Source organism: Terrapene carolina, unplaced genomic scaffold (assembly GCF_002925995.2).
Source record: "Terrapene carolina triunguis isolate 2854851 unplaced genomic scaffold, T_m_triunguis-2.0 Scaffold93, whole genome shotgun sequence".
Classification (NCBI taxonomy): Eukaryota; Metazoa; Chordata; order Testudines; family Emydidae; genus Terrapene; species Terrapene triunguis.
Window position 1 is genome coordinate 29938815 of NW_020664444.1, and position 17031 is coordinate 29955845.

The window sequence follows — 17031 nt, forward strand, 5'->3', positions numbered from 1 at the left end:
CTGAAGGACGGGGAGCCATTGCCCAACACCCTCTGAGGACAGTCAGCCAGAAATGAACACCGCCGCTTGATTCCAAAGCAGCCACAGGAACCTATTGATGGCTGCTGCTGCATGCGTGTGTTGGGGAGAGGGACTGGAGCTGGGGGGCTGAGAGATCACACACAGGAGCAGCAACTACTACACACTCCAGAAGTGTGCAGTGTGTGCTGCCAGCCAGTGCAGATGGGAGGTTAATAATAATATATGCCTGCAGGCTGACTGTTATCAGTGCTTTATGAAGGGAGGGAGGGATTCGTGTCCCCATTTTACAAACGGAGAGCATGAGGCATGGTGAGTCAGTGGGGGATCATGCCCTTGGTTTGACTCCTTGGGGTTGGGTAGTGCTGCTTGTGGAGCTATGGTTCTCCCCCTCTGAATTCAGAAACTGTTAAATTGTGAGATGCTGGCTGCTCCCTGAGTTTGTATAAGTGCCTTTGTCCCATTCCGCCCCCGCCCCAACCTCACACACTCCCATCGTGCAGAAAAGAAGCCAAGAAAAGGCTCTAAGGGACAGATCCTTGGCAGATGTACACTGTCATCGGTCCACGGACTTCATTTGCCCCTAGTACATTGATGTATACAATACGCCAGGGATCCCACAACAGCAGGAAGATGTCGGACATCCTGTCAGATGTCCCTGTTTTCTGATGGGCCAAGAGAGCTGGATCTGGGTTTTGTAAAAACTCATCAATTACGGTTCAATTTTAGAAAACCAAACTCAACAGTGATGGTCCAGATTCAGGTCCCATTTTATCAGCTGTTTGTACCTGGCTCGTCCTTCTCTCCAGAGATGCAAGGCAACCACCCTCCCGGAACACCCACTTCCTGCCATGCCAGCTACATGAAGTTAGCCAGCTAAAACACTGATTTATAGCTAACCCATGGACTCCATACTTCATCACGCTACACAGTGGCCCCCCTGAGTGACTTTGTCATTCTATTGATGTTACTTAGAGACACCAGAAAAAGAGAAAAAACTTTCTTGAAATGCTTTAATTGCCCCCCTTTTTTAAAATTTTGAAGTTTAAAACATTGACCAGTTCTCATAAAGACAAGAAAAAAAATGGTGAAAATTTCATTGAAATCTAAAAATTTCAGCCCAACTCTAACATTACCCTGTCTTTCCTCCAGTGCACTCATCCCTAGCATCTTATTACCCTTTGCTCCTTACATCACGTCTGACATTTGTTTGTAAGCTTCCTTAAGGCAGGGATTGCGTTTTTGTGTATATCACAAGCCCTAGCACACTAGAGCACCATAAAACAATCTAATCTCAACCCCTGAAGTCCAGGGGCACAGATATAATGTTATATACCTGGCCTATGTGGAAAAGGATCATCATGATTTTGGAGTGATGATAGCGGAGCTATCTTGAACCCCCAGCAAAACAAAAACAGCATAAATTAGGACCTAGCTGCCTTACCATCTTTCTGAAGTAGGCACTTGTAAATAACACTTCTAATTAATTAATTGGAGATTATCTGCCCTAGCCCAGAGATTATTTTAAATCACTTATCTCCTTTGCTTTGCCCAGTGAGATGGCCAAGAGTATTTTCAAAGTTCCAAGAAATAACTACATTTAGAAAGCTACCATGAAGGATGTGTGTGTCAGTCTGAGCCGTATCGCTGTGGAGACAGAACCATGGCAGCAAAGTGGAGAGCACCAGAGCTGGATGAATACCATGGGCTTGACTCCCTGCACTGGCACACTGGGCACAGTGTGCACAGACTCTTGTGTGCAGCTGGGTACAGCTGTACCCCTGGGGGAACATGCCCTGAGGGATGGCAGCAGGTGTCTGGTCCACCATCATCCCCAAGATGCCCAGCCAAGAGAGAGCAGGTGGGACTCCAGAGAAGTCCTGCCATTGGAAGATGCCTAAAAAATGTGCTGAGTCTACACATCTCCTAAGATCTTTGCCCACTCCTCCTCAGAGACCACTGCTGCCTACTCTTGGAGAGACAATTGCCAGCTGTGGGCCCCCTGGGGTGCGGAGGGTGCCCTACAGTACTGGCTTCACCCAGTGCTTCATTTGTAATGAAAGAGGTGCCGGGGCTCAAGCAAGTTTTGTACTTTCATAACTGACGCAGCAAGCCAAAGGTGCCAGGGCTATGAACTGCCAGGCCTAGAGACGCCGGGGCTCAGCCCTGGCACAAATTAAGCACTGGCTCCACCACTCAGTGGACTTTGCACTGCCAGGAGGCCCACAGTTGTGTTGTGCCTGCAGAAACGCACATAGGTCAGGGCTGAAGACAGCCCAAGACTGGATTCAGAGGAAGGAAGCACCTTCAGGGCAGGGACCTCGAGGATGGAGCAACATTTAGGAAGCTCAGGATTAAATAAATGCAGTGAATTAATTCCTCTCCCACACTAGCGATGGGGATCTATTGGAAGAAGAATGGAATGCCTGTCCGCACAACGTGCACCTGGTAGTAGGGGAGGAGACCAAGAGATCCTTCACTTTGCTGGGTCATTTTGCCCTTAGGTTGACACACACCTCAACCTGACTTCCACAGGGGCCACAGACATGCATCCCAAGCAGTATTCGGGCCTCTGAGCACTGCCCAGGCATAATGAAGCCACCTGAGAGCAAAAGTACACCGGTAGGAGTGTGTGTGTGTGTGCGCAAAAGTTAGTTCATTTTAGGACATTCTGACCCACTTCAGTTTCTCATTAAATGTCTATGAAGGATGCGATCCTCTTGTCCTTGCACACAGTTCCCCCCACAGTCAGGGGCACTTAGAGAGCATGGTTAGAAATGTTGACAAACCTCTTTGCTGAGGAAAGGGTGTGCTGGTCTCTTTCTGTTTCTAATTAGTAAGAAAACTGGAAGACCTCAGTTTCTTTTATTATTTTTTGTTAAGCATTAACAGTGTGTTGAGCACTATGCGAGACACAGCAATGGGAGAGTCCTGGGGACATTTCTTTAAGATGTTTTTTTCCCCTTTGGTCTGGGTTGGTATCGGCACGATTCATAGAAGACACAAGTTTCTACAACAGCAGTATTGTTAACTCTAGCCATTGTATTGTGTCCCTCTCCATAATAGGTGTTTTTCATAAGAGCCCATCTTCTGGAGTCAAACGCTTACATGAGAATCTCAGCTTTTAAACAAAAGTTTCTAGCCCTCCCAATTGTGTAGAAAAGCTTAAAAGGTTCAAAAACATAAAAAAGACGAATAAAAATTATTTTTGAGAATCTCATTATTTTTAAGCCAGTATCATGATTGTGGGCATGGCTAGGGATTGTTCAACATTTGGGGTTGGCAATACAACATACAGAACACCAGGTAAACCTCAGGCTGAAATTCACTTCCTCCCCACACTGCACAAAGCCTGAGTGAATGGGCTTACAGCAGCAAACTCTGAGGTAGTCGACAAGATGGGATACAGTTCCAGAGTCCCTCTCTGGCTGTCGGAATAGCCAGGTGGCTGGAATAGTGCCCCATACCGTTATAGACCCTCTACAAGGCACTTTGTCACCTCTTGACGCCACATGCCACTGCTCTGTCCCAAAACCCTCTTCTGTGCTGGGATATTTACACAGCCCAGCTCTTCTGTGTATAGGGGCTACAAACTGCCAAGTCCCCCCATACATACACCTGTTTTCTGCTGTTGCTTTCCCGCTCCTGACTAGCAGAAAAATGGTTATACTATGTTGACAGCCTCAGATAGCCGTCTGCAAGTCCTGCAGACCTTTCTCCTGAACATCTAAGGCAGGGGTAGGCAACCTATGGCACGCGTGCCGAAGGCAGCACGCAAGCTGATTTTCAGTGGCACTCACACTGTCCGGGTCATGGCCACCGATCCGGGGGGGCTCTACATTTTAATTTAATTTTAAATGAAGCTTCATAAACATTTTTAAAACCTTATTTAATTTACATACAACAATAGTTTAGTTATCTATTATAGACTTATAGAAAGAGACCTTCTAAAAACGTTAAAATGTATTACTGGCATGTGAAACCTTAAATTAGAGTGAATAAATGAAGACTTGGCACACCACTTCTGAAAGGTTGCCGACCCCTGACCTAAGGGGACACAATTTCTTTTCTACCACGACCAAGTGCTGTGATTAACAGGCTCTGAGAGGACAATTCTGTCTCCTCTGAGTATCTAGAGGTTTGAGGTCTCATTATGTGGCACTCAGACTTATACTGATGATGGACTCCAACAGTCACCCACGCATCTTTCTACATAGTATCAGCTAGAAATACAACAGGGAGAAATTATACAAAATAGGGGACAGAAATAATGTAAAATTATATAATTGCTGAGAATTACAACTACAGTGTAACACACACACACAGGTGTATTTGAGGACTGCAGATTCTAGCTGTTCCTCTGTTTAGGTACTGAAAAAAAAAAACACCTGTAATCACTCATTTCTCCTTTGTGTCCATGAATCAATTGTAATAATGGTTTAATTCAGCCAGAGTATCTACAAATCCTCCTTTATCCCCAAAAATGTCAGCAGAAAATCCGATCTGGTTATTAAAATCAGTGATTACTCACAGTATTAGTCTCAGACACATTCAAACTTTGATAGGGGAAAACACTGACTTTAACTCCAATATTGGCAAACAAAACAACCTCCTCCCCTGAACTTCCCCAAAGCCACCCACTCCCCCATGCGCTCCGCCTCCACACACACACTTAAGAATCAGAACCAAAGCAGTGCAAAGGGCCATGTCTGTCTCTCACACTCGAAAGGTCTAGTCCCTGCACACTGTCCCTAATTTGGGTAGTAAGAGACTTAAGATTTTTCCACAGCGATATGCAGCTACTTCTAATGCAGCAGAAACTGCATCAACTGCAGACTCAGACCACCCCTGGGGAAGAGAGTCTCCTGTTACATACAGAATCAAACCTAACGGGCTAAATTGTGACACAGCTTAAGCCCTATTTCTACTCTTGGATAAGCATTTTACAACAATAGGATCCTTTTGCACTGGTGTGGCTTAATAGCCAGGCTGTTCAACTGCTCACCTGCACTAGTGCCCCATTTGTGGGGGCAGGTGCAAAGGATGTGGCACGCATGATGGAATGGAAGTTACAGGGCTGAATGTGGCCAAGGACAAAACAGGCAGGTGGGAAACCTGACACAAAAGATGGACAAGCAAGAAACCATCTTACTATGCTAGCAACTTAGAAGTAGTATGAAGGAGCTTCTGGAGAAGGGGGCGATGTCTTGGGTGACTGGCTGAGCTGGATAGTTATACGCACAGTGAGGGGAAGATAGCCACAAAGATGAAGGACTGTGGTCCTGAACTTGCCCCGATGAAATCACCAGCAAAACTCCTATTTATTATTATTATTATTATTATTATTACTACAATGGCAAAGACAGGTATGAAGGGCTTTGCCACAGAAATCAGCTGAGGAACAGCAAGAGAGTGCCACTGATTTCAGAGGGAGCAGGCCCCAATGACCGGAAGTGGGAGCAGGACATAACCCAGATAGACAAGAGGAGAGGGACAAGGCCAGGCTACAGAGAAGTGGGTGGGGAGGAGACTGCACATTTACCCTGAACCCTAAGGAGGGAGTACTCATCCCTAGGGCTCTAAACAGAGACGAAGACTGAGTCCACTCTCATCTCTCTCCTCTTTCCCATCCCAGCTCCCAAGACTCCCTCTCTGCTGAACAACGGGCCGTCCACTAGCTTAAGCCCTTCTCTGACCTGCTTGCTCAGCACTGATGAGGGCTCGTCACTACCACGAAAGTAGCCGTAGGCTGCCAGCCCACCACCACTCAGCCCCAGTGCAGAACCTACCTGGGGTCCAGGACAGCCTCTCCCCACTTACCCCACGGGCAGGGGCATGTGCAGGAATAACATTTTGATGGCTTTTGGAGGGGCATGTTCTCTGCCCCACCACAGCCCCGGGGCCAGAGGAGCTCATCTCCCCGCTGCAGCACTGGGGCCGGAGTTCTGTGCCCCACCGATTACTGGGGGGCAAGTCCTTCCTTGTGCAAGCCCCTGCCCACAGGTGTCTGCAGTTGCCACCAGCCCCCTATTGCTTTCCAGCAGATGGAAAGGCACAGGCGCCTGTGGCAATGAGGATGGAGCGCAGCAAGAGAGCGCCAGCGAGAAGGTCGTACCCAACATGGGAGGCAGATCCAGGACTCACTCCAAACCTAGGTCTCTCTCTCAGAACTGCATCTCCTCCTTGCCACAGTGCCCTCTAGAAGCCATGACCAGGCATGGAGATGGACTACCCTTTAGGGTTACATCATGTTAGACCTGATGGAAGTGTTGAACAGGGAATACACCACATTGACTAGAAGTTGAATTTTACATTGTGAGCTCTTTAGGGCAGAGACTATCTTTTTGTTCTATGTTTGTACAGCCCCTAGCACAACAGAGTCCTGGCCTGGCTACTAAGCTCTAGTGCAGTACAAATAAATAGTAATAATAAAGGTGGGTTATTTAGGTTTCTTCTCTGAATTTTCCCCATCAGATCAGAATATCTTCCTCAAAGTCATTCCAGTCCAGCAACTAAATGAGTATCAGCACTTTAAATACAGTTCCTTGCCCAAAAGGACAGTGCCGAGGTGAGCATGTGCATATGCATTATGATGACTTGCATTATCCAATCAATCACGTCTCGCTCCAAGCATCTATTAATCATGTTTATCGATACAATAGCAACTAGGAAGCAACCAAGATTGGGGACTCATTGTGTGAACATATCTATGGGGCCAATATGGTGGTAAAAATTATTATGCGAGTTCTTTGGAAGTGAGTCAGTATGTCTCAGCTATTTCACATAGAGGGAAAAGGAGAGAGTAAGAAACCCACTGCCAAAATACCAATCAGGAGTGAGCCATTAATAGAGGGCCACTTGCTCCAGGTTCTGTTCCAAGCAGAAGACACTCAGGTTCTATGCATGTGCAGGGCTGAACATGAGGTGGGGGGGGGAGTATCCACAACCACCACACACTATTTTGGCCATTTAAAAGCAGGAAATTGCCAACTGAAGCTTTTCACAAGATGGGATAAGAGAGAGAGAGAGAGAGAGAGAGAGAGAGAGAGAGAACCACAAAATGGCACCTAAACTGAGAACTCGCCCTCCAGAGCAAGGAGAATTTTGTTAGCTAGTGATGTGTAAAGATTCGCTCACTTGACCTCAAGGCACTGCACCAACTCTGCTGAATTTATTACCAATCTCATGATATTTGGAGATTTTCTTAATGCCCCAGTTCCTGGATTCAAGTGATTGCAAAAAAAAAAAAAAAATATCTCAGTTTTCATTTAAAACAACAGTAAATATCTAGTCCTCATGGTTGCAGACGGACTCTTGAGAATGTGAAGCAACTGAACCCTATGGTTCCAAAACCAGGAGATAAACCTATCCTGATGTTTACTATTATTTAAATCATGATTTTTAGGCCAATCTCCTGATTTGCAAGGGCTTGTGGTTGGCAATAGTGACAATATAACCACTCGTGCATAAAGTTAAGCATGCTCATAAATCTTTGCAAGATCAGGGCTTAAGTTATAAGCTTATGCAAACAGGTGTTTAAATGGAACTGATGTTAAAACCTTAAAGGGACAGTCAATTTAAAAATCATAAATTGTGAACAAATGTTTGTTTGACCTAGAGTGTGTTACTAATAACAGCTTCTAGAAGGAAAAGAATTTTTAAATTCTGGTTTACACGTCACTGTATATGGGCTTAGTCAATTTTGCATTTCCTTGGATTTAACAAAGATAATCAAGGACAATCATTTCCCTTTTATTTTCTATCCATTTCACTTTCAGGTTCTTAATGCAGCTATGTTTGGGTGTTAAACGCTAAATGAAAAGCCAACTGTGTAGATGAGAGGGAATTTTTTGTAAATTGTGGAAACATTTCTATTATCCTTTTAGGTTTTAGAAAGAAAGACTTATTTTAACCCAACTTATATTTGGGACCAAAATTAAATTGACAGTGCCCCTTTAATTATGATAGCATCAGTGTCCCAGGATAATGCTTATTAAGTAATACTTAGGGCCTGATAATCTAGCCTATTTTGGATCTCTTTAATCTTTCTTTTCTGGCAAAAGTCCTGGACTTGGTACAGGTGTCCTCGATGGTTTCTCTTTCACAGAGTAAAGGTTTATGGAGGAAATTCCAGGTCAGGGTAGAGCTTAGAATGACCCAGAGAGCGTTTGTGTAAGGTTCTTTACAGTATATTTCAAAATTCAGACCCTTGACTTGCTCTTATGCACCAAACCCTGTTCCCTCCAGTGCCATTGGAAAAAATCCTCAGGCCTATAATCCCACAGTGCTCCTGGATCTCCACCTCCACTATGGGTCAAGGGGTCCCTAGATAAGCTGTTTGTTTAGTCTAGTGGTCATGATCCCCAGTGGCTTTCAGTGACGCTCAACAACTAGGTGCCAAATAGACACTGAGGTCTATTGGATCAGGCACCAAACAAACAACAGACTTGGTTTCAAGCCCTTGCCCGGCCACATTTGCTACGTGACCTTGGGCAAAGTCAATTGTTGTGCTCCAGTTCCCCAATTTGTAAAACAGAGGTGGTCATGGGTATCCAGCTTTGTAGATGAACTGTATTTTGTAAGGGCTAACTATTATTGTTGCCCGGGTTGTGATCCGCTGCTCAAAGTTGAGTGCTTTCCACCTGTTAATGCATTGCTCAGTCTTCCATCCCACACACCAAACCTCAGGATTGCGACCTTTATCCCTGCTCTTAGACATTGTGGAGCAGACTCCTGTTCGACGCCTAAGCTGACAATGTTCAGTTATGTTTCTCTTATTCCCTCTGTTACTCTTGCAGTCTCTGGCTTCTTTTCTGTCTGGGGTCAGGGACAGGTGAATCACACTCAGCTCAGTTCTAAGATGATGAAGGTGAGGATGACTGGATCTCAGCTTTTCTGTTTAACTGGCACTTGCCTCTGAGAACTATTCCTAATTAAAAGTTACAATTTTAGGAGCGTTTGGACTTTCATTTGGGATTGTTTGGGTTTCAAATTAAAGCCACAGAACAGACCTACTGCTCAGCTCTGATCTGTTACACTTGTGTAAGTCTGGACTAATACTTAAAATTCATGTAGTTACTCTGGAATTACGCCAGGGTCAGAATTTGGCCCATTAATAGGTTAGGAGTTAAGGCTATGATTCACAGATGCTTCTTTCTTTTCCATAGCATTCTGAGCCCTGTCGAACTAGCTAAGAGCTAGCTTTAGTACTATAGTCTTGTAATGACTTTATTGCTCTCGTTTCTGGCTGAAAGAGTGATTTTTTTTTAAGTGTGTTACTTACCTTGGATGAGTTTACCTGGCTATATGATCCATGGCTTGTCCCACAACAGAACAGGAAGAAAAGCTGAAGGACTGCACTGGAAACTGAATCACCAGACTTCAGTACTGCCAACTGCATCATATTGCAACACTTTACAAAGGCCTCTTGCCTCTTCTTGGGTAGAGTTTGGTGGAGAGATACAGTTTTAGAACGTGATATAGCAACATATGGATCAAGTATATAATTTATGGACATGTGAAAGGCTAATGCATGTTAGCCAGTCTCCTGAGCTTCTAGTCATTGACCTAGCTAGTCCATTCCCAGAGCTCCAATCCCAGCAACTGAATCAAGTTTGTTCATCTATGGAGCTGAAATTTCCGAGCCACTGGATAATGGAAATGCTCTGAGCTCCCAGTCGTTGCACAGGTTAGCCCATCTACAGAGTGGAAGCTCCACAGAAGCAGACCTATTCCTTCAGTGGAGATGACATCACAACTGTCAAACAACTCACTCAGACAGCTGAAAATAGACAGCTACCAAACAGCCGTTCGCTAGTTTCTCAGGAGAGCTGAAATTCCACTTACTAGTTCATCTGCTGAGCTTAAATTCTTAGCACCTCTCTCTCTTTGGCTATGATTGTTGAAGAGTCTCACTGATTAGGCCCCATCATGAATTCAGATGGATTTGTCATTTCATCTTTATTTTTTTTAAAAGTATGCACCGTACAGAACATAACGTGTGCGACTCTGGCTCCCACCCTCCATGATGAGGATTTCCAGCCTCTCTGGGCTGTAAAGTAGCTCTACTTTACGCTAGTGGCCAACCTTGGCCTCCACCCCACTCCTTAGGCCGCATCTTCTGTGCTGTGCCATCTGGTAACACTGCACACAAACCTAGCCAACAGCTTCATGCTTTCAAAAACTAAAATATGGGTCAGATTCTCAGCTGGTGTAAATTAGCATAAATTGACTCAAAGGGCTGGCTGAAAGTTTTCCATGGGAGTTCTTTTGCAACAGGAAATTGGGTTTTTGACTAAAAAATTTCATAAGAAGTGCCAATTTCTATTTTTGGGGGGTTTTTGGTTGTTGTTGAAACACAGAACTGAAAATTGGTCAAAACCCCAAATATTTTGATTCTGAAATGCCATAGTGGTGTCTCACGGGAATTATAGTTCCAGTGACTTATGCTCCCATTCTCTTCCACAGGCCAGGTTCCTCAGCCAGATTTCATCTATCATGATGTACCACGGCCACAATGCACTGCCTCTTCTCACCAAGAGGTGCATGGTGCATCATGGGAGACATGGTTTGACCATGAGGCTGAGCCCATTGAGAAGAATGGGAGCACGAGGCACCAGAACTACAACTCCCATGATGCACCGCAGCACCATTTCAGCCAAAAAACCCTCAAAATTTTCCATGGAAATGTGACCAAAAAAAAAAAAATCATTTAATTATTGGGGGGCGGGGGGACAGAAAAAATATTTTACAGCTAGCTCCAAGCTCTGCTACTTTACAACAGCTGAGGATCTGTCTATAGGATATTAAACTTTTATGCAGCATATATTATACACACACACACACACACACACACACACACACACACACACCCCAGTTATAACAACTGAGGTGATTCTCCACGGTTGAAGGTAGCATTCCAGGATGCAGGTGAACTATTCTTTTAATCTCAGAAAATAATGAGCAGAAAGAGAGACTAGAATAGAATTTGGGTTTCTGTCCTACCTTTCAAAGTGTAGGTATTACAAAGCACTTCCAAGTCATTAAATGTATGCTGCTAAGGTAATGTCTGCGCAAGAGGCTAGAGCAGCAGTTCTGTGATCCTGGGCAGCACTGCAGACTCTGCTTGTGGCAAGAGAGGGGAATATGAGGTTACTTTAACTATCTCATGGCACCTTTCACTGGGAGATGGATAATCTGCAGCTGGCCAGGCACCAGAAACAGGACCTCCCATCCACACCTCATGTGAAGGTCAGAGTTCAATCTAACAAACAGGAAGAACAGGTCAAGTTGTGGCTGGCCCTGCATGGGTGCCCAAGGAGCAGAGCGTGCATGGCATGTACTTCCTCCCAGCACACCCATGCAGTAGGCAGCCATTGTCTGGCTGCAGGCATCACCAAGTGGAAAAGGGGGTGCCAGCTAGTTGCCAAAGATGGGGCATGTCTGGGTGGGCTATAGCATGGTGACAGCTCCATTGCCAGACTGGTGTTCAGAGAGAGTGAGGTTTTCAAAAGCACTCAGTGCTGGCCTCCCTGCTCCCACTGAAGTCAAGAGGAGCATCTGTCTGAGCAACGGTTGTGTTCAGGACAGCTTTGTGTTTTCATTGGTCTTAAAGGGCTTGCAGGGTCATTTGCTCCTCACTACCTCTGTGAAATACAGTCATTCTGTGGTCTCAAACCCACGTTTTGATTCACCCAATCCCAAATCCTGGCTGTTTTCAGAAAGAGAATATCCAGAGATGTTAAGTCTAGAAGGGACCATTATGACCTCTTGACCATTACGACCTCAGTCTGACCTCTTGCATAGCCCAGCCCTGAGGAGCTTGCCCAGTGATCCTGGCATCAAGCTCATAACTTCTGGTTGAAATAGGGGGTATCTTTTGGAGAGACAGCCCTTCTTGATTTACAGTCTCCATGTGATGAAGAATCCACCATATCCCATGGTAAGTTGTTCCAGTGAGTAACATCCTCCCTGGTAAGTAACTGCACCTTATTTCCAGTCTGAATTTGCCTAGCTTCAATTTCCCATCATTGAACGTTACAATATAATAAAAATAATACACCTACAAAATTCTTTTCTTCCAGAGATCTCAGCATATTTTACAACAGTGGAGAAATATATATGTGCTTGTTATACAAGTGGAGAAATTGAGGCTCAGAGAGACAAAGACTGACATTTAACAAATATTAGTTTGGGTGCCCCGATCAAGGTGTCTCCAGCTGGCCACTCAAAAATGGAGGTACACAAAACAATCAGTGGAAAATTTGGGCCTCGGTGATTTGTCCAAGGTGACCCGGGAAGTTTGTGGCAGAACTGGGAACAGAATCCAGGTCTCATCACCCACTCTTGTGTATTAATCACAAGATCAGCATGGTCTTAAGAGTATAGTTCCCTTACACACTCCAGAAGCTATTCAAAAGAAGACATAGCCCTCTGCATTTTACCTGCATGAGGAGGTCACCACTCAAGATGTTGGAAGCTCAGTTTGATGGTGCATTTTCTCCAATACCCCAGGGTGATGCTTGCACATACACAAAGTACTCACCCAGCCCATTTGCACAGTCATAGAAATCAATGCAGTGCACTGTTCGATCCATTCCATATGGTCCCATGAGTGTCCTGGAAGAGAGACCAGATACAGTTTGAAGAGGCTAAAATAGTGACACACACACACACACACACACAGAAACAGAAACCCCCACCCCACCCACACAATCTGTGCCCATAAAACCATACAAAAAACACACCATTTCAAAAGACACAAACCAGTGCATGATGTGCATGCTGGTAGAGGGCAAAAATAAAACCTCACAAAGTTACACAGACATAAGCTAATTTATACATACCCAGACATGGACAGACAGACGGAAAGATAGACACACACATATACACAAAATATAGGTGTTTGTGTTCTCAATGAGACCAGTGTCCATGTAGACCACCACCACTCTAGCTAATGGATTTATTCCAGACATACATTGTGTGACAGACCCAGACCAGTGGGGTACAGGAGTCTGGTAGAGGGCAAATATACTGGTCACTGGATGAGTAGTTTTCTGTTCCCTGAGTGACCAGAGCAGGGGCTGCACTAGAGTAATCAGGAACCTGCTAGAACCAGTTAAGGCAGGCAGGCTAATTAGGACACCTGGAGCCAATTAAGAAGAAGCTGCTAGAATCAATTAAGGCAGGCTAATCAGGGCACCTGGGTTTTAAAAAGGAGCTCACTTCAGTTTGTGGTGTGAGTATGAAGAGCTGGGAGCAAGAGGCGCAAGGAGCTGAGAGTGAGAGGGTGTACTGCTGGAGGACTGAGGAGCACAAGCATTATCAGACACCAGGAGGAAGGTCCTGTGGTGAGAATAAGGAAGGTGTTTGGAGGAGGCCATGGGGAAGTAGCCCAGGGAGTTGTAGCTGTCATGCAGCTGTTACAGGAGGCACTATAGACAGCTGCAGTCCACAGGGCCCTGGGCTGGAACCCGGAGTAGAGGGCGGGCCCGGGGTCCCCCCAAACCTCCCAATTGACCTAGACTGTGGGTTCTCCCAGAGGGGAAGGTCTCTGGGCTGTTCCCCAACCCACATGATGAATCTCTGAGGCAAGAAAATCCGCCAATAAGCACAGGACCCACCAAGATAGAGGAGGAACTTTGTCACACTGGTGTCAGCAGTGGGATCTTGGGGTGCACAGCGTGGCGGAAGAAGGAGGGTGATTTAAACAAAAAACAAAAAACAAAAAAAAGAGGAGAGGGTTTATTTTTTTTCACCACAATGGATGACGTAGTGCGGGCACTGATACAAGCTACAGCGGCCCAGCAGGAGGCTACCCATGTCCAGACAGCTGCCCAACAGGAGGCAGTGCGGCTGCAGCAAGAGACTCATCGCTTGCTGATGGACCAGGCTGCTCAAGACTGAGCTATGTTGCGGGAACTGGTAAACCAGGTAAAGTCCCTTACAGAGCTGAATCGCAGCCATGATGGGACGCGGCTCATACGGGCCAGCCATTGGCTGCAGAAAATGACACGGGAGGATGATGTAGAGGCATACCTTCTGGCCTTTGAGAGGACAGCCCTACGGGAGGCCTGGCCTCGAGATCAGTGGTCTGGCATCCTTGCCCCATTCCTGTGTGGGGAGGCCCAGAAGGCCTACCATGATCTGCCTGAAGAGGCTGCGGCAGACTACTCCCAGCTGAAAGCAGAGATCCTGGCCAGATCTGGGGTAACGACAGCAGTGCGGGCCCAGCAGTTTCACGGTTGGAGGTACCAGGAAGACAAAACCCCGCGGTCCCAATTGTATGACCTCATCCATCTCGCACGAAAGTGGTTGCAAACAGAGTCCCGGAGTCCGGAAGAGATACTAGCGGTTCTGGTCATCGACCGATACATGAGGGGACTACCACCAGACCTTCGTGCCTGGGTAAGCCAGAACGAACCTTCCACCTATGATGAGGTTGTCGCCCTGGTAGAGAGGCGAAGGACAGCGAGGGAGCTGACCCGACCAGTTAAGGAAGAGACACCCCGGGTTAAACTAGCAGCACAAAGCCCTAAAGTTCGGGTGACTCGGCCACCAGGAGGGCCCAGGTGGAAAAAGAGAGAGGCTAAAGGCCCATCTGAGGCCACAAAGACTCGGAGCACTGAGGGAGAAGAGGATCGTGATGTTAGACTGCCCAAACCAAGAGACCAGGGAACGCCTAGGGCTCCATACAGATGTTATGCCTGCGGGGAATGGGGTGCACAGTGTCCCAATGCTGAGGAGCCTATGCAGTGTAACCTGGGGAACTGGGCAGATCCATGCTCCCTAATCCACCTTGTGGGGGTCTCACTAACCCCACATATGTATACCAGACCAGTGAAACTAAATGGGGTAGGGATCACGGCACTGGTTGATTCGGGGAGTGCTATCACGCTTATCTCAGGGAAGCTCGTGAAGCATAGTCAGCTGCTGCAGGCTAAACCTATGGGGATAACATGTGTCCATGGGACAGTTAGTTACTACTCCACCATCCCAGTAAAAATCGAGATCCAAGGGAACACTACTGAGGTAGCAGCAGGTGTAGTCCCTAAACTCCCATACCCGGTGCTGATAGGGAGGGACTTCCCAGGGTTTGGAAACTTACTCCCAGTAGGGGGATTGGAGAAAGATGGGGACCCTAAAATTGATGAGGCATCCACAGCAGACTGTCAACCCCCAATCTTCTCTGAAATATCCCCAGATTTGTTCTCCACTCTCAGACAGGGTAGAAAGACAAAAAGGGAAAGAAGAGCAGCTAAGGCCTTGGGAACCCGAATACTGACCCAAAGCCAGAGGGTCGCTCTTGTAGGTAGGCGGACCCGCGCAGCTGAAAAGGAGGCCACGCAGGAGGGAGAAGCACCTGAGTCTGACCCCCACCCTAATGCTTCTGAACCAGTAGAGGCAACAGAGACTGGGCCCCTAGATCTTGGGCAGATTAGCCCCGGGAGAGGAAATTTTGGACGGGACCAGGCAGAAGACCCAAGGTATGACAACATTAGGAAGGAGGTGACTGAAATAGATGGGGTCCCCGTGGAAGGGAAAACCCAGGGACCAGGACCCTACTTCATAATGAAGAAGGATTCATAGATTCTAGGACTGGAAGGGACCTCGAGAGGTCATCGAGTCCAGTCCCCTGTCCGCATGGCAGGACCAAATACTGTCTAGACCATCCCTGATAGACATTTATCTAACCTACTCTTAAATATCTCCAGAGATGGAGATTCCACAACCTCCCTAGGCAATTTATTCCAGTGTTTAACCACCCTGACAGTTAAGAACTTTTTCCTAATGTCCAACCTAGACCTCCCTTGATGCAGTTTAAGCCCATTGCTTCTTGTTCTATCCTCAGAGGCTAAGGTGAACAAGTTTTTTCCCTCCTCCTTATGACACCCTTTTAGATACCTGAAAACTGCGATCATGTCCCCTCTCAGTCTTCTCTTTTCCAAACTAAACAAACCCAATTCTTTCAGCCTTCCTTCATAGGTCATGTTCTCAAGACCTTTAATCATTCTTGTTGCTCTTCTCTGGACCCTTTCCAATTTCTCCACATCTTTCTTGAAATGCGGTGCCCAGAACTGGACACAATACTCCAGCTGAGGCTGGATCTCTTATACCGGGTTGCACCAGTACAGGGGCAGAAGGTACAGCAGATCCTAGTACCTCAAAAACACCAGAACGCTGTATTAAGTCTTGCTCATAGTCATCTTTTTGGGGGGCATTTGGGGGGTAGAGAAGACCCTGGCACGAGTCCTACGATGGTTCTTCTGGCCCGGAGTACATGAAGTGCGGAGGTACTGTGCCTCCTGCCCGGAATGTCAGCTGCACAGTCCCCGTCCCCACTTGAGGGCGCCTTTAGTACCCCTTCCCATCATAGAGGTCCCCTTCGAGCGAATAGCCATGGACCTAGTGGGACCCCTGGAGAAGACGGCTCGGGGCCACCAATATATACTTGTTGTTTTGGACTATGCTACTCGCTACCCAGAAGCCGTCCCCCTGCGAAACATGGCCTCTAAAACTATAGCCAAAGAGCTGGTGGGGATCTTTGCCCGAATGAGGCTACCGAAGGAGATATTAACTGACCAAGGAACCCCATTTATGTCAAAGCTAATGAAGGACCTCTGTACGCTGCTCCATATACATACCCTGAGAACTTCGGTCTACCATCCGCAGACTGACGGGTTGGTAGAAAGGTTTAACCGAACCCTCAAGGCTATGATAAGGAAGGTGGTAAGTCGGGACGGGAAGGATTGGGACACCCTACTACCCTACCTTATGTTCGCTATCCGGGAGGTACCACAGGACTCAACTGGGTTTTCCCCCTTCGAGTTATTATACGGGCGTCACCCCCGTGGCATACTAGATATCGCCAAAGAGATCTGGGAAGAGGAACCCAATGAGGGGAGAAATATAATAGAGCATGTAATGCAGATGCGAGACCGGATAGCCCGGGTTACCCCTATTGTACGGGAACGTTTGGAGAAGGCACAGGAGGCCCAGCGAACCCATTACAAT

General features: G+C 46.7%; 1 protein-coding gene across 1 annotated transcript in view; it reads right to left on the bottom strand.

Moving 5' to 3' along the window:
- Positions 1–17031, bottom strand: part of LOC112116624 (syntaxin-binding protein 4-like) — a 112549-nt gene that overhangs the window by 64573 nt on the left and 30945 nt on the right. The window contains exon 2 of the mRNA XM_026650783.1: positions 12563–12636. Within this exon, the coding sequence (XP_026506568.1) occupies positions 12563–12636 (74 nt within the window). The remainder of the gene's footprint in view (positions 1–12562; positions 12637–17031) is intronic.